This window comes from Nerophis lumbriciformis, linkage group LG35, assembly GCF_033978685.3.
Source record: "Nerophis lumbriciformis linkage group LG35, RoL_Nlum_v2.1, whole genome shotgun sequence".
NCBI classification, from domain to species: Eukaryota; Metazoa; Chordata; class Actinopteri; order Syngnathiformes; family Syngnathidae; genus Nerophis; species Nerophis lumbriciformis.
In genome coordinates, this window is record NC_084582.2 from 12,869,053 (window position 1) to 12,893,350 (window position 24,298).

Below are 24,298 nucleotides of genomic sequence, written 5' to 3' on the forward strand. Positions count from 1 at the left end.
TTGAAAGTGTTATCTTTTTCAGGGATTTCAATGAGATTTACGAGTGTTAGTAAAACTCCACGCGCTACACTTTTCTCGCTATTGGAAAATAAGGCGCTACGACATAATCCGCATCATTAATAATGAGCCTGCCTTAGTTCCAGATTTACACACTTTTGCCTCACTTACGCGGGGTGAGCTTGTCCGCAGGCTGAATGGGAGAATTCGGATGAAAGGAGCATCCGTAACTTCAAGCACGTAGAAAAACACTGAAGAGCAAACAGGAGAATATGGCCTCAGGTGCATATATCCACTGTTTAAATGCATACATTATTCAAAATTGAGTATACATTACTGACAATACAAAACCCAAAACCAGTGAAGTTGTCACATTGTGTAATTCATAAACAAAAACAGAATACAATGATTTGCAAATCCTTTTCAACTTATATTCAATTGAATAGACTGCAAAGACAAGATATTTAATGTTAGAACTGAGAAACTTAGTGGCAGCAACACATTGCAAATACGTTGGCACAGGGGCATTTTTACCACTGTGTTACATGGCATTTCCTTTTAACAACACTCAGTAAACGTTTGGGAACTGAGGAGACCAATTTTTTAAGCTTTTCAGGTGGAATTCTTTCCCATTCTTGCTTGATGTACAGCTTAAGTTGTTCAACAGTTCGGGGTCTCCGTTGTGGTATTTTAAGCTTCATATTGCACCACTTATTTTCAATGAGAGACAGGTCTGGCCTACAGGCAGGCCAGTCTACTACCCGCACTCTTTTACTATGAAGCCACGCTGTTGTAACACGTGGCTTGGCATTGTCTTGCTTAAATAAGCAGGGGCGTCCATGATAAGCTGCTTTTATACCCAATCATGGCACCCACCTGTTCCAAATGAGTGTTTGATGAGCATTCCTCAACTTTCTCAGTCTTTTTTGCCACTTGTGCCAGCTTTTTTGAAACATGTTGCAGGTATCAAATAATTGCTAAAAATAACAAAGTTTTCCAGTTCGAACGTTGTCTTTGCAGTCTATTCAATTGAATATAGGTTGAAAAGGATTTTCAAATCATTGTATTTTGTTTTTATTTACGATTTACACAACGTGCCAACTTCACTGGATTTAGCGTTTGTACATCATTGATACACAATTGTGGCAGTGTTAAACTACCGTTGGTGTTTGCTTGTTAATTATACATGGAAGAGTCTCTGTGCAAAATGAAGTTACTTAGGAGACATTACTTGCACAATATCACCTTCAAGCACTTGTTACAGGTTGCTGAGTCTGCATCGTTTGAGGTGGAGTACAACCAAACTTTTTACGGCATTTAATCATAAGCATTTTATTAGGGCTGCGACTAACGATTAATTTGATAATCGATTAATCTGTTGATTATTACTTCGATTAATCGATTAATAATCAGATACAAGAGACACACTACATTTCTATCCTTTCCAGTATTTTATTGAAAAAAAAACAGCATACTGGCGCCATACTTATTTTGATTATTGTTTCTCAGCTGTTTGTACATGTTGCAGTTTATAAATAAAGGTTTATAAAAAAAATAAAAAAATAAAAAAAATTTTTTTTTTAATTTAAATAAAAAATTGCCTCTGCGCATGTGCATAGCATAGATCCAACGAATCGATGATTAAATTAATCGCCAACTATTTTTATAATCAATTTTAATCGATTAGTTGTTGCAGCCCTACATTTTATATGAACACATATACAGGTAAAAGCCAGTAAATTAGAATATTTTGAAAAACTTGATTTATTTCAGTAATTGCATTCAAAAGGTGTAACTTGTACATTATATGTATTCATTGCACACAGACTGATGCATTCAAATGTTTATTTCATTTAATTTTGATGATTTGAAGTGGCAACAAATGAAAATCCAAAATTCCGTGTGTCACAAAATTAGAATATTACTTAAGGCTAATACAAAAAAGGGATTTTTAGAAATGTTGGCCAACTGAAAAGTATGAAAATTAAAAATATGAGCATGTAAAATACTCAATACTTGGTTGGAGCTCCTTTTGCCTCAATGACTGCGTTAATGCGGCGTGGCATGGAGTCGATGAGTTTCTGGCACTGCTCAGGTGTTATGAGAGCCCAGGTTGCTCTGATAGTGGCCTTCAACTCTTCTGCGTTTTTGGGTCTGGCATTCTGCATCTTCCTTTTCACAATACCCCACAGACTTTCTATGGGGCTAAAGTCAGGGGAGTTGGCGGGCCAATTTAGAACAGAAATACCATGGTCCGTAAACCAGGCACGGGTAGATTTTGCGCTGTGTGCAGGCGCCAAGTCCTGTTGGAACTTGAAATCTCCATCTCCATAGAGCAGGTCAGCAGCAGGAAGCATGAAGTGCTCTAAAACTTCCTGGTAGACGGCTGCGTTGACCCTGGATCTCAGGAAACAGAGTGGACCGACACCAGCAGATGACATGGCACCCCAAACCATCACTGATGGTGGAAACTTTACACTAGACTTCAGGCAACGTGGATCCTGTGCCTCTCCTGTCTTCCTCCAGACTCTGGGACCTCGATTTCCAAAGGAAATGCAAAATTTGCTTTCGTCAGAAAACATGACTTTGGACCACTCAGCAGCAGTCCAGCTGGTGTCGGTCCACTCTGTTTCCTGAGATCCAGGGTCAACGCAGCCGTCTACCAGCAAGTTTTAGAGCACTTCATGCTTCCTGCTGCTGACCTGCTCTATGGAGATGGAGATTTCAAGTTCCAACAGGACTTGGCGCCTGCACACAGCGCAAAATCTACCCGTGCCTGGTTTACGGACCATGGTATTTCTGTTCTAAATTGGCCCGCCAACTCCCCTGACCTTAGCCCCATAGAAAATCTGTGGGGTATTGTGAAAAGGAAGATGCAGAATGCCAGACCCAAAAACGCAGAAGAGTTGAAGGCCACTATCAGAGCAACCTGGGCTCTCATAACACCTGAGCAGTGCCAGAAACTCATCGACTCCATGCCACGCCGCATTAACGCAGTAATTGAGGCAAAAGGAGCTCCAACCAAGTATTGAGTATTGTACATGCTCATATTTTTCATTTTCATACTTTTCAGTTGGCCAACATTTCTAAAAATCCCTTTTTTGTATTAGCCTTACACAATATTCTAATTTTGTGACACACGGAATTTTGGATTTTCATTTGTTGCCACTTCAAATCATCAAAATTAAATGAAATAAACATTTGAATGCATCAGTCTGTGTGCAATGAATAAATATAATGTACAAGTTACACCTTTTGAATGCAATTACTGAAATAAATCAAGTTTTTCAAAATATTCTAATTTACTGGCTTTTACCTGTATATTGTCATCTGTGCATGTGAAAAACTAATATCAAGTGTCGTGCTGTCACAGCAGTTGCCATCGTTTTTGTCTCATGTCGGTGCTCAATTAATAGCTGTCAATGTAGTTGCACAAAAATGAGCACCACTATCTTTTTTGTTTTGCGGTCTGGTTACTATTGTTTCCTTCGGCACTAGGGCTAAACGACTATTTTAATAATCGACTTATCATCGACAAGCTCAATTATTAGTCAACTAGTGGGATTATGAAGCTTTTCATTTGCTCAAATTTGAACATCGTCTTTTAAATTCACCTTGAGTTTACCGCAAAAATCATTGTTTTGCCATCCATCCATTGTTTTGCATATCAAATAATGATCATCCACTACTTCAACACCCCCAGGTGCTAGTCAACTATCTCTAATTACTCAAATTTCCCACCCAGAAAACAGTTATTTTACCTGTTAAACTGAGCAAGCCAACATTTAGCTGAAAGCTTTATTGTTGACATGGCTGACGACTCATAGTAGTTTTTTAAAATACCCTTGATTTTGCACAAATTGAGAAAAGTCCATGTGTAACACTTGCCAACCCTCCCGGATTTTCCGGGAGACTCCCGAAATTCAGCGCCTCTCCCGAAAACCTACCGGGACAAATTTTCTCCCTAAAATCTCCCGAAATTCAGGCGGACCTGGAGGCCACGCCCCCTCCAGCTCCATGCGGACCTGGAGGGTCTGCATGGAGCAATGTTGTTGTAATATATTGAGTTGGAGGCAATAAACAGGCGAGGGGATGAAGTACTGTATGTCTCTTTACTGTAGACTTCAGAACAGACTCACACACTTGACGTCAGGTGCGCAACACCACGTAAATCGTTGGCCAACCAAAAAGTAACCCCAGTACGCTAAAGCCAACATTCACCAGGAGATGGCAACAGACAAAAATAGATCACTCTATTACATTCCTCCCCTTTTAGAAATGTAGAAGTTACTCAAAAGAAATAAACAACCCAACCAAAAAAATGCAGCAGCTCAATTAAAAAACTGTACTTAAGCCACATTCTTTTTTTTTTTTAGTACTGGACTCTTAACCCTCATTTGTAAACAATAACATGCTTATTATACAAACAGTATTTGTACACCTTTAACACAGATTTTTATACTGTCTTCAGAGATTCAGTTTTTTTGGTGGTACTCGAAACCTTTCTGGGTACCTGCGGATCACTGGTGGGGTTTTTGTTGCGGGTGATCTGGGTTCTGATGATGGCAACTCAGTAGCCCTTGAATCTGGTTCAATGATGAGACTAGTTTGTGTCTGACTCACTGATGGTCCTGGTGATGGAACTGAAACAGCACTGTCCAGTTGTACTGATGGCACATTTTCTGCAACTGGTGGAGACTAGATAACTGGCAGTCTCTCCATGTTTTCTCGCCATGGTAACATGTGATCCACATGCACTGTGCGCTGTCTCTGTCCCTCTTGATAGATAGATAGATTGATATATATATATATATATATATATATAAGTATTTCTTATATATATATATATATATATATATATATTTTTTTTTTTAAATTTATTTATTTATTTATTTATTTATTATATATATATATATATATATATATATATATATATATATATATATATATATATATATATATATATATATATATATATATATATATGTGAAATACTTGACTTGGTGAATTCTAGCTGTAAATATACTCCTCCCCTCTTAGCCACGCCCCCAACCACGCCCCCGCCCCACCCCCCACCTCCCGAAATCGGAGGTCTCAAGGTTGGCAAGTATGCCATGTGTACTAGACATACCTGTCAACATTTGCATTTGTAAATATGAGACATAGTGGAAAATATGGGAATTTCATCCCTCACCATCCCAAATGCCCTGAAAATTTCACAGGTGAAGTAAAACTACAGTATTACAGTTTCAGCAGAAGGATGTCAAGGTACTGCACAAATTGTGTTCTTTTAGCATAGAGCAACACGGTGAACAGCTGTACTGTATAATGAGCTTAGAAGACAGTCACAGTGAGAGCCACAACAACAATGTGTCGTCGTGAGGGAGGCTTGTGCGAATGGAGATAAAGTGGAAGCCTTGTGGTCAGGCTTACAAAGATTTTGTAGCAGACACTGAAAAGTTTTTAAAAAATAACACAAGAAAAAAGTGGGAATGTGTCAGGGCTATTTTGGGATTCCAGCCTAGGCCGACTTGAGATGGAAATTTTAATTGCGTCTGTTGGCGGGAGATAACTACCCAATCATCCAGACCCCCTGTTGGTGTCTAATCAGTGTGGTTCTAATGACCACAGCTGCAGACACCAGGCTTCGTGTTAACCCTAATCACCAGGCTTGTGATCTCTCAATGTTAAGTTCTTACGTTGCCAAACAGGAGAAACATGAAGGAAAAAGACACAAATTTACTTGGCTTCATTAGCATGCCACTCAGGGAATGATCATAAAATGAGCAGAAAGAATTAAATCAAGCCTTTAATGTACTTAGTGTTGCCTAATTCATTTCATTTGGGAGCCAATTGTTGATAAATCTGATTGTGCTTGGTAAAATAAAAGACTGTTATCACATGAATGGGTCTTCTTGTGTCTGTATTGCCAAATATTGAGACTGCAAGTCTTCAGACATTTACAGGGCAATGAAACAGACCATACAAGTTCTACTCTGGTTTGATTTGACTGCTGCTTCATGGATGACTGTTGATTACATGTGCTGCTGGTTGTGCAGCTGTAACCAAAGTATTTATTCCACAAGCCTTAAGCCATGCCTCTGCAGGGAAAAGGACTTTCTGAAGTTCCAACCCAACTTTATCCACACTTCTGGCAATAAAAACTTTAAAAGGGTTGAAACTTTTGCTTCAAGACTGTGGAAAAGTTTTGCAGGTCAGAGTGTGTCTTACATTTGTGTGAATACACACTTACTGGCAGAATGGTGGCAGAGTGGTTAGAAGTGCTACCTCACTCCAGCGTTTTGTGAAGATTTGTTCTTGCTGTGCTTGCGCTGGATATCTGTAGGTGCTCATTTTTAAAATGTTTTCATAGATAAAACCATTTAAGGGTAATTTAAGATGGAGGTGTGACACAAGATTTGGATTGGGTCACTACTTTTTCTCAATGATTAAATACAGAAAACATATACAGAAACATTGCATGTGTGACAAAAATTACCTTCACCTTTATTGAATTTCAATTGGGACGTTGCTGTTCAAAATATTTAGAAAAATTTAGTTAAAATATATTTCTATTTCAACCATCCAAGGCAGATTTTTTATTTTTAAAGCACAAATTGTACACAAGACAATTCAAAGTGCTACAAGGAGGCAAATAAAATCATTATAAAAATACGATAAATATGACCTTATAAAAGCAAAACATGTTGATGAAATACTTTAGGTTGTCATATGCACAACCAAAAAGTGATTTTAGCCCAGATTTAAACATTGCAAAAGTTGATGTCTCACATATTTTGCAAGACTGTTCCAGATTTTAGCAGCATACAACTGAAATGCAGCCTCACCCTGTTTAAACCTGACTCTGTACACCAGCCCGCGATAGTTCATATTGCGGGCAGAACCAGATATTCCCGCCTAGTTTTCTAAAATCTATAATTAGATGTGTCAAATCCAGCGCTCGGGTCAAACAGAACTATAGCTCAATCCGAATACTCCCTCTTGTTTTAGCTCTACCCCCTTTGTTTTGCGCGTTCATGTCAATCAAGTGGTCTCCAAATTCTAAGGTAAGGGGGAAGGGCCAAGCGCGAAGGCCGCAGAGCTCTCTAAATGAAGTGAGTGGGACCTTCCTAGAATATCGAGGGAGAAGGGACATTTCCAACATTACACTATGCCCGCTAAAAACAATGTTATGCAGAAAACAAACAAAGAGAAGCCTACAAATGTAAGTAATACGCTTAAATATTGATCTTCATATTATTGACGCTCATCATTTTGTTCAGATGTTCACCTGTTGCTACTCCATGTAAATATTGGTTATTTTTTTAATCGTTTGTTGTATTTTCTATCGCATGTTATAACAATCAGGCGGAAAAAAAGAGCCCAAACAAAGCCAAACATCACCTGCAACAGCTTCTTGAACAAACATTTGTCGCATCTGCTTTATGTTACTGTCGGCAAACGGCGAGGGTTGATGATGTAGCAAAACTCAAGCGACGTCCGAATGTCTAAGGGGGTCTTTTCAACATTTTGCCGTAGCACTAGATTCCAAAACCTAGGGGAGGGTTAAGAAGAATGGGTAAGGGGTAAGGAGGAGAATTCGGATTAAGCCTAAGAATTTGCCTGTGTTCTGAGGGATATCATTTGTCACCTTAATCAGAGGTGTTTCAATGTTGTGGAGGGGCCTAAAAGCCTGATTGGAAAGTATTAAACACATTGTTATCCAAGAGAAAGTTACTAAGCTGTTGGGAAACAACTTTTATTTAGACTTTGCCCAAAAATGGCAAGTTTGACAGGTAAATCTGGATAATTCAGTGTATCTTTCAAAACGTTATTATCTTCAGTAGTTCAATTAAAAAATGTAAGTCTTATATTCTATATATTTACTGGACTTTTTAAGAAAGTATTTTTGAATTTCTTAATCATTTTGATGATTATAGATTACAGTTTATAAAAATAAATGTTACATTTACTATTTCGTTAAAGCAAAACTGCAAAGACTTTATTTGGTGTCTTAGGCCATGTCCATATGAACACAGATACTTAATAAACGCAAACTTATCTCTGCATTTAGGCCTCTTGTACACACGCAGACGCTTACGTTTGTCTTTAAAAACGCAGACTTTTGCAAACGCTGGCCAAAGTGTAGAGTTCCAAAACTCTCCGCTTAGAGTGTGTCAAGACTTGGACTTTGGGGTTTGTTTTCCTGGAATGCAAATGAAAGTTGGCGTGGGCAAGGCGGGAAGGTAAAGAAATTTATTTTACACTAACAAAGGAACAAAAAGCGCGCTCAAGGCGGAAGTACAAACTTCACTAATGAAACAAAAAAACTTGCACGTGGGCAAACAACTATGGACATGAACAAAAGTCGCTAACTGTGGCATGAATAGAAAAAACGTACTTGACATGGCATGAAGTGCGCAGAGGTAAACAGAGTGAATGTCGCCAGGCCGACCAACAGAAAAAGACAGGCTTTAAATAACAGTGACATGATTGGTGACAGGTGTGAGTCCAAACGTGGAACAGGTGAAACTAATGGGTAACCATGGAAACAAGACAACGAAGTGAAAAGGCAGGAACTAAAAAGAGTCCAAAAACCAAACAGAACATAACTTAAACAAAACATGATCCAGACATGCCAGAGCCCCTCCCTTAAGGACATATACTAGATGTCCAAAAAAACAAAAAACAAAGCTGGATCAAGAGTCATGGGAGGGCGGGAGGGGGACATGGTGGTGGGTCCCCAGACCAAGTGTCCCCGAATCCACCGAGGCAAAGACAGGTGGCGGCGACGCGTAGAGCGCCGCTGTACCTAACGAGGTGAGCGACCTTGGCGTGGCGGACGACCAGGTAGCGGCCACATCCGTGGCTGACAAGGAGGTGGCGTGAAGGTAGTGACATCTTTTAATTTTAAAACTCAAAAGGAACAAACAAAAGGCGCTCACAGCGGAGGTACAAAACGTGGCTATGAAAATAAAACACTCGCACAAAGGCAGAACTATAAACATAAAACAAAACTTGCAAACTATGTCCTGAATAAAGAAAACTTACTTGGAACAAGAAAAGAGCATGGAAAAGAGCAGCATGGATCATCAACAAGGGTGTGTAGAGAGTGATGTCGCCAGGAAGACAGCCTGGCAACTGGGAGCTTAAATAATAGTGACATGATTAGTGAAAGCAGGTGCGTGACGCAAAATGTGATAATGTGAGACAGGTGCGTGACATGGGGATGTGAACCAGGTGAAACTAATGGTTGCTATGGTTACAAAACAAACAAAAGTGCACAAAAAGTCCAAAAACAAGACCGAACATGACTAAAACAAAACATGATCACACAGACTTGACAGAGTGTGCGTGTACACGGCACAAACGGAGACTTGTGATGACGTCACGGTTGTGCGCTGTCATTTCCAAGCTCAACAACAATGCCCTGCTGGCTTCAAACACACTATAAGAGCACTTCATGTATGTTTGAACGTAAACATGCTGCTCTTTTCACTCAACATTAATAAAAAAGACACATCAAAATGTGCTTTGCGAAACTCGTCAGCTGTTTTGGATATGATCGCTGTGGAACCTCCAGCTGATGGAACAACTTTGACAAGCAAGACTTTGTGCTGTGTGTCATAAGAAAGGTGCAACATTATCTTATGCTTTTAGTCCTTGTTTAACGACAGATCATGAAGTTAACTTACGTGTCTTGCTTCCATTTTTGTAGATGTGCACGCGCGTAAAAAGCGACCAAGCAACTAAAAAAAACCATAATGTAGCGTCCACTTGTAGTGTGTACTGATGTTAAAGACAATATACACTTCATTACACATGTACTATATCACTATATCGATGATTAAATGCGTTATAATTCCCCTAAACATGCAAAATGGTTTCCTTGTCTCATTGGTGCGTGCTGATTTGAGAAACAATGTAAACTTCACTGCACATGTAATACATCTCCATGTTGCTGAACATGTTATAATTTTATGAGTGTTGAGTTTCAGCAGCACAGGCGTGCACTCACTCTTTAATAATGTGTCCAGGGCACTGTGTATGTGCAGGCTGGTTTTAAAGATAATGTACCTGTCATTGTACGTCTAAAGTCGATCAAAATAAACATAACAGAGGTGTAATGCCACCAAGTCAGATATTGCTGCTTTTTTCACGCTTCTAATTGGACAAAATGTGCATGACAGCAGGTGTATGCGTTTGTGTGTAGACATAGACAGTTTTGAAACTACACTGGATGGAGATTGTTTTAACCCCAAATATGTGTTTTTGAAACTCTCCGTGTTCGTGTGGACATGACCATAATCTGAACTGAGCTTCCTGATATCAAATAACTTTTCAAGAATATTCTAATGTTTTTAGATGTACCTGTATATTAATAAAATAATATACAGAAAAATATTAAATCATATAAATTTATATGCCAATTTCAAAAGGCCAAGACCCCCTGACACCTCTTCTCAACTGTCTATGCGACGTCAAGGCTTGGTTAGCCCAGAATTGTATAATAATGAATGAGGGAAAAACGGAAATTTCAGTTTTTGGTCCGGCCCTCACTGACTTGGGACCATTGCAAAATTATGTGCGTCCCAAAGTCCCCAGCCTTGGTGTCACTATACACAGCGATTTTAAACTTGACAAACAAGTCAATGGCGTTTTAAAATCTTGTTTTTATCATCTTCGTCTTTTAGTAAAGGTAAACCCGTTTTTATCTTTTAACCTTTTTGAATAAGTCGTGCATGCTTTTATTTCAAGTCGCCTGGACTACTGCAATGCACTTTATGCTGGCATTAGCCAGAAAGCTCTCTCCCGGTTGCAGTTAGTCCAGAACGCGGCAGCACGACTTTTAACAGGGGCCAGGAAACACGAGCATATAACCCCAATTCTTCAGAGTTTGCACTGGCTCCCTGTTCATTTTAGAATTGATTTTAAATCCTTGCTGTTTGTTTTTAAAGCTTTACATGGACTGGCACCTCAGTATATCTCGGACCTCATCCAAATTTACACTCCTGCGCGCGCTTTGAGGTCCGAGAGCCAGCTCCAGCTCGTGGTGCCCAAGACCAGACTTAAATCCAGGGGAGACAGTGCCTTCTGTGTGGTCGCCCCTAAGCTCTGGAACACTCTGCCCCTCCATGTTCAAACTGCTCCCACAGTGGAGTGTTTTAAGTCTCGTCTTAAGACCCACTTTTATTCTTTGGTTGTGTGGTCCTCTGTCCTCTGTTGTCTTCTGTGTTTTTTATACATTTTGATTTCTATTTACTGTTTTAATTGTTTTTTCCCTTTAAAATCGTTTTTAATCATATTTATTTTTATATTGTTTTTATATTGGTTTTATATTTATTTATTTTTTGTTTTTATTCAGTCATTGGTGGAGCTAAGGATAATATTTGGATAAGTGGATTGGATTGGATTGGATTGTATATATACACGTATAAATAAGCTTTATAGGGAGGTTTTACCAGAACAAAGCCAATTAACAGCCAGCACAAATTATGCAACCTGCACAATAATCACAATATCATTTAGAAGGGGACCTGTCTCTCGACAAACTGTGAAATGCTTCTGTTTCCTATAGTAACCAAGAAACGGGGACATTCTTTGCATTGTCAAAGCCAATCATTCATCGTGGCACAAACGTGATTAACCAGAACAGATCGGACCTTCCAATCCAGTTCCAGTCAGCCAGCTGCAAGTCGGTCAGGCGTCCATATGCTAATGAATGAACCACATTAGACTACGTCTGCATATTCTCGTTATTTGACAATCTGGAAAGCAGAAGGGAGAGAAAGGGTTTCCATGCATTTCAAATTGCATTTGCTTTTCTGACTTTCCCTTTTCCATGACTGTATCAGATAGCCTGTGATTAAGGTTTCTGGTTGGAGCTTAAGATAGACTAGATCAAAATGTGGTGGGAACACTTTGAGGGCAGTGGCTCAGAAAATGTGGTTGACACACATTTTCATGAGCTGTAGTCCCGTTTTTCCACTTGCCTCCCTTCTCTTCTTGTGTACTTTTGAAGCCACTTCGCCACAGTGCCAATGACCTGTCATGATGATAAAGATCCATCATCACATCTCACCATACATGCTGTCACATTTCATCATCTTATCTGTGCATATGCACTCTGTCAGCGCAACAGAGATTTATGTGTTTCCAACAGTCTGCTGCTGCTGAGATTGTTTTGTTACTAAGTGAGGGCACATTGATCTTTTATTATGCTGTTAAGTCAATACGTTCCTAATAAACTGCTTGAGATTAAATGAGCCCCTTTAAAGGGTTTTACACTTGTGTTGTGTGAAGTGCAGTGTGATTCAGCTTCGAATTGGTAGCTTTATGGAGCAGAAATTCTAACCTTTGGTCGAGGCAGACTTTCCACCTCTGCTGATGCTGACATCTGCTAGCAGGATTACACAAACTGGTAGCTCTAGGATTCATTTTAAACCTCATTACCCCACTTCCTTTTAAATTGTAAACGCTTTAGAATAATTGGTGTATTGCAAGATGTGTTAGTACCCACAATTGCGGAAGGTTTTAGGCCCTTTCAAGTACGAATAATGTCAGCAATAGGAAACTGAGCTACATTATTGCATTAATTGCAGTGGTTTCCACACATTGACCTCCACAAATAGATTTGTTAGGAATTCTCCATGTTTTTGCACGTTAATAATGAAACATGATAAACATGAAACATTATTTTGAAACCATCTGGTTTTCTTTATGTTGCAGTGGCCGCTTTTTTACCAGCGCAGAAATATTTGCTAATGTGAGTTTTATTTGTCTTTTGACATCATTGTAGTCAGAATCACCACTATATTTATTTAAGTAAATAGCATCTTACTATTAAACAAATTGGGGCAGCACGGTGGAACAGGGGTTAGTGCGTGTGCCTCACAATACGAAGGTCCTTGGCTCGGGATCTTTCTGTGTAGAGTTTGCATGTTCTCCCTGTGACTGCGTGGGTTTCTTCCGGGTACTCTGGCTTCCTCCCACCTCCAAAGACATGCACCTGGGGATAGGTTGATTGGCAACACTAAATTGGCCCTAGTTTGTGAATCTGAGTGTGAATGTTGTCTGTCTATCTGTGTTGGCCCTGCGATGAGGTGGCGACTTGTCCAGGGTGTACCCCGCCTTCCGCCCGAATGCAGCTGGGATAGGGTCCAGCACCCCCCGCGACCCTGAAAGGGACAAGCGTTGTAAAATGGATGGATATTCTGTAATCTAATTGCATAGACATAATGTCTGCATCTTATATGCATATAAACTGTATATAAATATTAACAATAGCGGCAAACGTAATTGCATATAATAGGTGCCAATTAAACTGAAGTCCTAAAGTAGACTTTGCATGTTAGCCAGAAAAGCCATCGCCTAGTTTAAACAGGAACGCTCATGGTTGTTTTTGGCTGGTTGAAAAAAAAAAAATGCGTCCACACACACGACACATGATAAATATTCATCTTCAGACGGGAATGGATTACTTGTTGAAAACAATGTAATTCATATGGAGAACATGCAAACTCCACACAGAAAGTTCCCGAGCCCAGGATTAGAGAATAAAGAAGAAAACCAATATATATTGTACTGGTGTATTTCAGATATTAAAGTTAAAAGTTAAAGTTAAAGTACCAATGATTGTCACACACACACTAGGTGTGGCGAAATTATTCTCTGCATTTGACCCATCACCCTTCATCACCCCCCTGGGAGGTGAGGGGAGCAGTGGGCAGCAGCGGTGGCCGTGCCCGGGAATTATTTTTGGTGATTTATCCCCCAATTCCAACCCTTGATGCTTAGTGCCAAACAGGGCGGTAATGGGTCCCATTTTTTTTATAGTCTTTGGTATGACTCGGCCGGGGATTTGAACTCACATCTTACTGATCAACTAACGTAATGCACCGTATACACTTCGAAGTCCACCAATACCAGTGGTCAATAATTCCATACACCAGTTTGAGAGTTAAATGCTCAAAACTACCTGTTCGCCCTTGCTCATAAATACATTTAATAATTTCCATTATTTTGTGTCTGATATTATGCATCCATGGCAAGTTACATAGCCCCTAACACCAACTCAGTGCCACAGATAGGTTACGGTTCTGTGTCAAGTGTCAAGTGCCCATTCCTTGTTATTTGTTCATGTAGGTAACTGCTCTATTAAGGGCTATACTTGTTAACTTTTGGAGCAATTCATTGTTACTTATGGTAACATGCAGCATATTAAAATATTAATGGTTTTCTTCATTGTGTCAACATTTCACCATAAGTATTGTGAATGCTCACAATCTAAAACATTATTTAATTGAAGCCTTGTTGATTAAATATCACTGTATGCCTGGTAGCCATATAGCTTTAGTCCATATTTGACTGTTTAATAAATGGACAGTGTTTGCGTTGACCTGTTACTGTCTGTATTTCATTTTCAAGTCATGTGACTTTTATTCGTGTTACCATTTTTTTTTTTCCAGGAGAAGGTTACAACATCTGTCAATTCCTTTTGTTGGTTAACCACATAAATCGGGAGAAACCAGACACTGCGGTATTTACCACCCTAGCCACAATTCTGCATAACCTTTTTACCTCTTCTGTTAAACCCACTGGAATTTACTCGCAGTTCCATGGTAAAAACTTGAAGAGCATACTGTCTTTTTAGCATTCACATTTTTAGTTTAACACATACTTGACACAAACACACACACTATGTAATCTTCATCCAGTTACTGATGCTGATGATGGGGACTGTTGTTTTGTCTCCATCTTTACATATTAGTGCAGAGCCGCACACAAAACGACTTTTCCACTGATTAAATCATTATTTTGCCACAAGAGCAAATTGGGTCATTGCAGTCTTACACTTACGCTGAATAATGTCTCTCACGGCTCTTTGTAAAGACAAACACACATACACAGTGCAGAACAAAGCACACAAGCGAACACAAATAGGACTAATTGACAATACACAAGATGACAAAACCAAAGAAAAATAAATATTACCAAGACGTTAGCGTTTAAGAAATGTATTTGTCATTCTCATCTTAAAATAAAAATGTTTGGGGATGCCGGCAATAGAGAGCAGGAGGCATGGCAGCTCAAATAAAATAAGAATTAGTTTAGTTTTTTTAAACTGATAAACCTTTGCTGTATGTGAAGGATTTGCATATGATAATGTGATGCAATATATGTATGGTTTATTTTTGTGTAAGAATCCACTGTGATACATTATCCTACATTCCAAACTTTTCAGACTTATTTATAAGTTTACAATGTTTTACTCTACATGTACATGCCTTGTACTCGGTTGTACCTATACACAATGTGGAAGTGCTGTATTACAAGGTTGGTGAGTTTGTGAGTAATGCCTGGTTTCGTTGTATGTTTCTTGAACCGTCAGGCACAAGAACTTCAGAAAATTTTCACAAGATCTTGTGAATATCTCATGTCACAACTTCAGGAACTCTATGTATGGCAACTTGTGGCTTGCGCAGCAGTAACTGCGGATCAGTACCGTTTGTGGCTTTATCTTGTAAAAGGAAGACAGAGATAGTTTTTTGGATTTATAAATTGTGCGTTATCTCATTTGTTTCCCATGGAAACCAGAGTAAGACAGCAGTGGGAAGATGGTTTTGCTTTTTGGGGAGCTAAAGACCTACTTCACGGCCACTGCTCCTCTGGTTTTGCCACTTCACATACAACTGTTTTGTGACCAAAGATCAGTTCTCCATTATTCATTCAATATACAATTTATGTTCATTTTTTTACTGTTAACTATTAACACGTATGAGGTCAAGGGAGGCGTTTCTCTTTGTGGTTCTAAGCAGTGGCGTTGGTTGGGGGTGAGGATGGGGGCCTGAAACTGACAGCCTTCACCCCCGAAAATGCCTACCCTCATAGTCGGTGAATCTAAGAGTTTTGATCAAGAGGAGAAGAATGCCTGTACACAACCTTGATATTTATTAAGTATTGTATTTGTTTATTAAGGTTGTACATTTTAATAAGTAGCCAGCAATTTCAGAATGTGTTGGGTTAAGTGCATTAAAATCAATTTTAAATCAAATATTCAAAATTGTTTATACAGTACATACATTAATACAACTCATGAATGCCTAAATGTAAACAACAGTATGTAGGGGACGGCGTGGCGCAGTTGGGAGAGTGGCCGTGCTAGCAACCTGAAGGTTCCTGGTTCAATCCCCACCTTCTACCAACCTCGTCACGTCCGTAGTGTCTTTGAGCAGGACACTTCTCCCTTGCTCCTAATGGGTCGTGGTTAGGGCCTTGCATGGCAGCTCCTGCCATCAGTGTGTGAATGTGTATATGAATGGGTGAATGGTGAAATAGTGTCAATGCGCTTTGAGTGCCTTGAAGGTAGAAAAGCACTATACAAGTATAACCTATTTTCCTTGGATTTTAAAACAGTGATTTAGCCTCATAGGAGTCCAAGTTCTAAGCAATAATCTTTAAATAAATATTTAGCAAAACCCTCCAAGAATAAAATACACAGTTATGCATCAATACCATTAGTTTATTTCAAAGTTGTTTTATTCTTCTATTGTAAAACAATGTCAACGCCCTAAAGGGTGAGACATAAACACAACCTCGTGGGTCACTTTAGCTACTTTAAAATACCCACACCCAAAATAGAAAATGCAAAAATATTAGCATGCTAGATTCATGTATTAATTTTTACACTTGTAGACATAGAACTATTTAAGTAAAACATGCTGACATGATGTTTTGTGCCGAATGCAAACCCTAGCAACATTTGTCCACTCCCCTCTCCACAGTATGTAACTGTGATCTGGCGAGGTCAGGCTTCTTCCAGAAAAAGGGCGAGTACATCTGCACAGCGGACTACCAGCGTCTGTACGGGACACGGTGCAACTGTTGTGGCAACTTCATCACAGGCGAGGTGGTTTCGGCTCTGGGACGGACTTACCACCCAAAGTGCTTTGTCTGCAGTGTCTGCAGGTACACACTGAACACACTCACCATCACACACGCACAGCTGTTGTTGAAGATGGGAGGGTAACACATAATTTATTATTCCTCAGCTGATAAATCAAGACAAATGATTGGTAAAATCAAGCAATGTGTGATTCTCCATAAGAGTTTACCCAGTGTGTCAGACAATAGGAAAAGTAGACCATCTTTCTTTTTATCACACTTGATATTTAGCTCCTTCTGACAATCCAGAGTTAGTTATTCAGTTCAGTGTTTGCTCTCCCTTACATTCTCACCCCTTCTACACTGAGAAAGACAAGTTGAAAGCAACTGTTTAGAGACAGTCAGTAGAGCAGTCATGTCAGGATGTTTCAACAGGAGACAACATCAATCCAAAGGGCGGATCGCTTCTTTTCTGCCCTGTCTGCCCTTTGACACATTACTCGCAAGCCTTTTCCTGACCTCTTCTTTTCTTGGCATTTTCCACCGTTCAATTGGACAACAGATATATGTATATCGATGAAAGGTACGGCATTGCTCAAGAGGTAAAAAGGGTCACCCAGTAACTGATGCGTTCAAGTCCTGCTAACTCAGCTTCTGTCGTTGTGTCCTTGAGCAGGATGCCCACATCCATGGTCGCCCACACATTACCATTTCAATGACCAAGTTGCTAAATTATGACCTAGATCCGGTTACTGTATACGCCAAACAATGGCTGTACACTGCTCTTTAATAAGGATGAGTGAAATTCAGAGACATCATTTCAAATTGTGCATGTGACAATAAAGTAAGCCCATTTGTAGGATAAACTGTAAAGCATGTTAAAGTGTTCTTTAACACACTTTGTCAGTGTGAGTTGGGTTCACTTATGCATGTTTTTGTTCCTCAGGTTTCAGATGAGCTCACTTACTTACTCATGAACTCGCATGCTGCCTTTTCTTTTGTTCCCTGAACAACGGCCCAGCATGACAGAGATACGCATGTCTGTAACGACAGAGATTTGTTAGTCAAATAATGGCTAAATATCTATTTATCAGAATCCGAATTACAGGCATTAACATTATCTGAAGCTAGGTTGTTTCTGTATTTCCTTATTTACCTCCAGCATTAATATACTGGTAATTTAGGTGTGGTAACAAAGTGTCTCATTGAACCATAGTGCTTGATGACATCAAGAGTTGCGGTATAAGCATTACTCAAAAACTGAACCTTTGGAAGGGAGCTTGGCATGAACCATTGTGTTTTGATGCAAAATCTAAATTGTGGATTCAGGATTTATTCTTGTATCGATAATTTATCACTACATTTTGTTTTGCCCCACCCTACTGCCCTGACATATTTAATCTGAACAATTACTCTATCTTCCCCCAAAGTTATTTTCTATACTATAATCACCATCTTTCTTTATCATTCCACACCACAATGTCCTCTGCATCTTTATCATAATGGCCTCAACACCAATGAAATCAGAACAGGTTTTTGTGCTAATGCTTTCATTGGGAATGATCAAAAGAGCGTACTTAACTATGACCAGAAATAGCTTCCCTTTAGTGGCTCGTTAAACAATGCATTAAACATTTTAACTGTGTAACATTTTAAAGTGTTGCTGACAAAGCAAAACTCCCTGAGAGAAACAGTCTGGTATGCATTTATACAGAAACAGTCTGGTATGCACACAGACATTTCTGTCGCTCCTCTATGATATCTCAAGAATCCTTATAAATTATTTTGCTTGTCATGTTTGAAACATATTTATTAAGTCTATTTTTTAGCTTGAATTACAAAGAAGAGTGATGTAATTGTAAATTGTAACATTGAATTTTAAGAAACATTAGTTAGTATTAACTTAGTTCCTTAAATAATTTGCGCTGTTTTTAATAATACAATGGACAATAGAATCACAAAGAAGCTTGCATTCTAAAGCTCTCCAGATCCTGTCTCAACTAGATGATATACACAAGGAATATTCCAATCATTCTTTCTCTATCTTAAGCATCATTATGAATAACATTATCACTTGAAAACGAGGCTAGGCTGATAGCTAAACTAGCCACTAAGATAGCTAAAAGCAGAAGCGTAAAGTAAGCAGCTATTAACAGGAGTAGATTAATAAAAGTTTGACTTGTCCAGGGTGTAACCCGCCTTCCGCCCGATTGTAGCTGAGATAGGCTCCAGCGCCTCCGCGACCCCAAAGGGAATAAGCGGTAGAAAATGGATGGATGGATGGATGAATAGAGGATAATATAACATTAAAGGGGAACATTATCACCAGACCTATGTAAGCGTCAATATATACCTTGATATTGCAGAAAAAAGACCATATATTTTTTTAACCGATTTCCGAACTCTAAATGGGTGAATTTTGGCGAATTAAACGCCTTTCTAATATTCGCTCTCGGAGCGATGACGTCACAACGTGGCGTCACATCGGGAAGCAATCCGCCATTTTCTCAAACACCAAGTCAAATCAGCTCTGTTATTTTCCGTACCTTGGAGACATCATGCCTCGTCGGTGTGTTGTCGGAGGGTGTAACAACACGAACAGGGACGGATTCAAGTTGCACCAGTGGCCCAAATATGCGAAAGTGGCAAGAAATTGGACGTTTGTTCCGCACACTTTACAGACGAAAGCTATGCTACGACAGAGATGGCAAGAATGTGTGGATATCCTGCGACACTCAAAGCAGATGCATTTCCAACGATAAAGTCAAAGAAATCTGCCGCCAGACCCCCATTGAATCTGCCGGAGTGTGTGAGCAATTCAGGGACAAAGGACCTCGCTAGCACGGCAAGCAATAGCGGCAGTTTGTTCCCGCAGACGAGCGAGCTAAACCCCCTATCGACCCTAGCTTCCCTGGCCTGCTGACATCAACTCCAAAACTGGACATATCAGCTTTCAGGAAAAGAGCGCGGATGAGGGTAAGTCTACAGAATATATTAATTGATGAAAATTGGGCTGTCTGCACTCTCAAAGTGCATGTTGTTGCCAAATGTATTTCATATGCTGTAAACCTAGTTCATAGTTGTTAGTTTCCTTCAATGCCAAACAAACACATACCAATCGTTGGTTAGAAGGCGATCGCCAAATTCGTCCTCGCTTTCTCCCGTGTCGCTGGCTGTCGTGTCGTTTTCGTCGGTTTCGTTTGCATACGGTTCAAACCGATATGGCTCAATAGCTTCAGTTTCTTCTTCAATTTCATTTTCGCTACCTGCCTCCACACTACAACCATCCGTTTCAATACATTCGTAATCTGTTGAATCGCTTAAGCCGCTGAAATCCGAGTCTGAATCCGAGCTAATGCCGCTATAGCTTGCTGTTCTTTCCGCCATGTTTGTTTGTGTTGGCTTCACTATGTGACGTCACAGGAAAATGGACGGGTGGTTAAAATCAGGCACTTTGAAGCTTTTTTTTAGGGATATTGCGTGATGGGTAAAATTTTGGAAAAAACTTCGAAAAATATAATAAGCCACTGGGAACTGATTTTTAATGGTTTTAACAATTCTTAAATTGTGATAATGTTCCCCTTTAACTGTTGGTGTGCCATCATTGTAGCAGTCAGTACACAACATGTGAGATGAGGGTGGATACATCCATAAATTGTTGATGTCGACACCAAGGGTAATTAATATCAGTATATGATTGATACTACCATGATTAAATCGGTGTTTTCATTTTCTCAAAATCTTTATCGAATTGATTTTATTAATTTTAACAAATTCAGAAAATAATTTCCTGGACACAAAAGAACCTTGAGGGTAATGATCATTTAAATGAGTATTAGTAGTTTTGGATTTTGTTTAGTTATTGTATATTATTGACTTTCTTTTGCTCCAACAATTGTATGTATTCAAATAAAATAATAAACTGGTCTAAATAGTGTGCTGATATTGTTAAATTGTCAATAGTACTCACCTTGAATTATATTGAAAATTTACAGTTAATACATGTTATTGGTATGGTATAGGTATTGGTATCGGCCGACCTCACTCATGGACGGTCGGAATGGGGAGCATAAATCCCTGTTCGGAACATCCATAAAAATATATAAAAATGCAAATAACAGTTTTTCCCAAAAAACAAACATTTAAGAGATAGCTTGCATCCCAAAAGCTTGTGAGCTGGGGCAATAGTAAGCCAAGATACCACTTTATAACCTTACCCAATTACCATTAAATGGAAGACAAAGTCATTTTATTCATGAACTACAGAAGTGAGCCCAACTTAAAACCTATTCCTTTGAGTTGTATGTCTAATGTAAAAGGGACAAAAAAGCATAGTTTAACATTTTGCAGACCTGCTTTCTGGGGAAAGCCCACAAGCTACTGTTGGAGATATAATTGCAATCATTCTTAGTGGGAAGAACAAAAGTGTGCTCTCAGCACTTGGCAAGGTAAGTCAGGGACAGGTGCACCAAACAGAAACAGGGGCTGACACACACTTGTACCGAACCAAGAGAGAGGGAGCACATGTGCCTCGGGGTACGTACCAAGCCCAATGTGTGCTAACTGAGCTCTGCTGGTGACTCCTTCTAGGCCTTGGCTCCATTTCCTGGCCCTGGTGACGGAGTAAAAAGGATTATTGCTGTCTATGTCATTTTAAACAGCCTTCTCTAAGCCTGTTAGCTCCCCATTCATTCCTAGATCCTCCTCAGTCATGGGGAAATCAATCAGTCCTTTAGAAAAACAGACAGAAATGTGTGTCGTGTTCTGTCAGATTCACTCTTTAAGTCTTATTGTGATTTTTAATTCATAAATTATTCATATTAAATGTAAACTGTATTCGATCAAGATAGGGTCGAATGGCGAGCATGTTGGAGCAAGTTTGAATCTCTGTTTAGGCGTGTCTGTGTAGAGTTTGCATGTTCTTCCTCTGCAATATACAAGTCTACTTCCTATTTATGCCTTTATGTTTGGGAATCTCTTTTCATGGTTACCAGAAATAAGAGTTTCTTAGCAGTATTACGGTCTGTCTCTCACACACTCATGTTCCTGCCATCACCCATTTTCTGGATTGTCTGCAGAAACCCAAGACATGATCCACAGTTGTGTATTAGTTTTTCTAATTCACTTTCTGTATTTTCACCCCCACAGTAAACCCTTTCCCATCGGAGACAGAGTGACATTCAGTGGAAAGGACTGTGTGTGCCAGCAGTGCTCTCACTCACTCACTAAGCCAAATGAACCTATCAAAATCCACGGGCCCAGCCGTAAGTCCTGCATCTGCCTCGCCTTGTCCTTTCTGCTGAGCGCCACCAGCCACAACCTCTAATTTGATGTGTCCATTAGCCTACTTAGCACATTAGGCTAATCAAGTTTCTGTCACATCAATCTGCACCGGGAGAATGAGGTAGCCCAAACACACTCATTCATGTGTTACTGTCAACACGAGACGTGAAGAGTAGGATGATATTCATACATGAATGTCATGTAACATGGTATCACTTTTATTTGTGCAAACATCCCTCTCTGTTGTACACATAAACGAGAGATTTTACAATAACGCCATAAAAGCAATGATGAAGTTAAGTTCAAGTAAAAGTATTGTATTAACCACATAGTGGTCATGCTTGTTTACTGAATGACACAGACATTTATTAATTGCATACTTTTTAGATGGCACCAAGTAATGGAATATATGGTTATTAGTTTAAAAAGTACAACATTAGCTACAATGCTAGCATCAACTGTTTACATGCTAACGTTAGCATGGTAACAGGGGAACAGGTAGCATACTTATAAGATGACACCAACGGAATCCATGATTATTAGGTTTAAAACTTAGAAAATTAGCTAAAATGTCAGCGTGCTAATATTTGCACGCCAACATTAGCATGCTAACATATTAAAAACTAGCATACTTTTAGGATGGCGTCAGGTAACGAAATCTGTGAGTATTGGGTTAAAATGTACAAAATTAGATCAAATGCTAGCATAAACTGTTAGCATCCTAACATCAGCCTGATAACAGGGTAACAGCTGGCATACCTCTAAAATGGCACCAAGGGACAAAATCCATGATTATTAGGTTTAAAATGTAAAAAAAATGCTAAGATGCGAGCATAAAACGTTAGTGTGTTAATATTAGCAGACTAACATTAGCATGCCAACAGGTGAAAGGCAAACATACTTTTAAGATGGCGCCAAGTAACGGAATCCATGACTATTAAGTTAAAAAGTAAGAAATTAGATCAAAGCCTAGCTTAAAATGTTAGCATGCTAACATTAGCATACTAACAGGGGAACAGCTAGCATACTTCCAAGATGGTGCTGTGTAATAAAATTCATGAGCTGAACATGTTGATGTTAGAACCAATTGAATCGATTACGAAACGTGGGGAATTGTGGAACTTGGAAACATTTCCTAATAATTTCAATGGACATTTCCTGGTAATTTAAGAGTTTCAGGAAAAGTAGTTGTTTTTTTAAATTGATCAATAGAATGATTATCTTGAACAAGCTGAATTGGTTGGTGTTGGAATTATTTGAATCGGTGGAGAAATGTGGAAATTGTGCAGCTTCAAAAAATTAGTTTTAATGGTAATTTTCTGGTTCAGTAATTTGGAAATTTCGGGGAAAATGGGAATTTTTTTAAGATAATAAATAGAATGAATGTCCTGAATTAGATGAATTAGTTGGGGTTTGAATTGTTTGAATCAGTTGTGAAATGTGTTATTAGTGACAATTTCTATTTCAGAATTAGAGTTACAGAATTCCAGGGATTCCAAATTTCAGGAAAAGCAGAATTTGTTTTGGAACTTGGGAAAGTGTTTGTTTGAATGTTCATGTTGAGAGGAATTTGTTGATGGTGGAATTATTTGAATCAGTTGAGAAATATTTGAAAAATGTGAAAACAATTCCCATTCATTTCAAGGGAAATTTCCTTGAAATTTGGACATTTCGGGAAAAGCTGAAATGTTTTGAAAGTCATAAATAGCATGACTGTCCTGAATGAGCTAAATTGGTCGGTGTTGGAATGGTTTTAATCGGTTAAGAAATGTGTTAGTAGTGACAATTTATAATTAAATAATAGCGTTCCAGGAATTCGAGAGTTTCCAGGAAAACCGGAATTTAGTTTGGAACTTGGGAAAGTGTTAGTTTGAATATCCAGGATGAGTGGAATCTGTTGATGTTGGAATTGTTTGAATAGGTTGACAAATGTGGGAATTGTGGAACTTTAAAAAATGTCCCATTCATTTCAAAAGGAACTTCCTGGAAATTTGGGAATTTTGGGAAAGTGGGATTTTTTCAAAAAAGATAGATAGCATGAATGTCTTAAATGAGCTGAAATAGTTGATGTTGGAATTGTTTAAATCGGTCAAGAAATTTTTAAAATAAGAACATTTTTTAATTGAGAAATGGT

General features: G+C 39.0%; 1 protein-coding gene across 6 annotated transcripts in view; it reads left to right on the forward strand.

Annotated features, from left to right (window-relative positions):
* ablim3 (actin binding LIM protein family, member 3) overlaps positions 1 to 24,298 on the forward strand; it is a 101,702-nt gene that overhangs the window by 30,142 nt on the left and 47,262 nt on the right. For all 6 annotated transcript variants that reach the window (XM_072912351.1, XM_061928052.2, XM_061928055.2 and 3 more), the window contains 2 exons: positions 16,782 to 16,965; positions 22,030 to 22,145. In XM_072912351.1, coding sequence (XP_072768452.1) covers positions 16,782 to 16,965; positions 22,030 to 22,145 — 300 coding nt within the window. The remainder of the gene's footprint in view (positions 1 to 16,781; positions 16,966 to 22,029; positions 22,146 to 24,298) is intronic.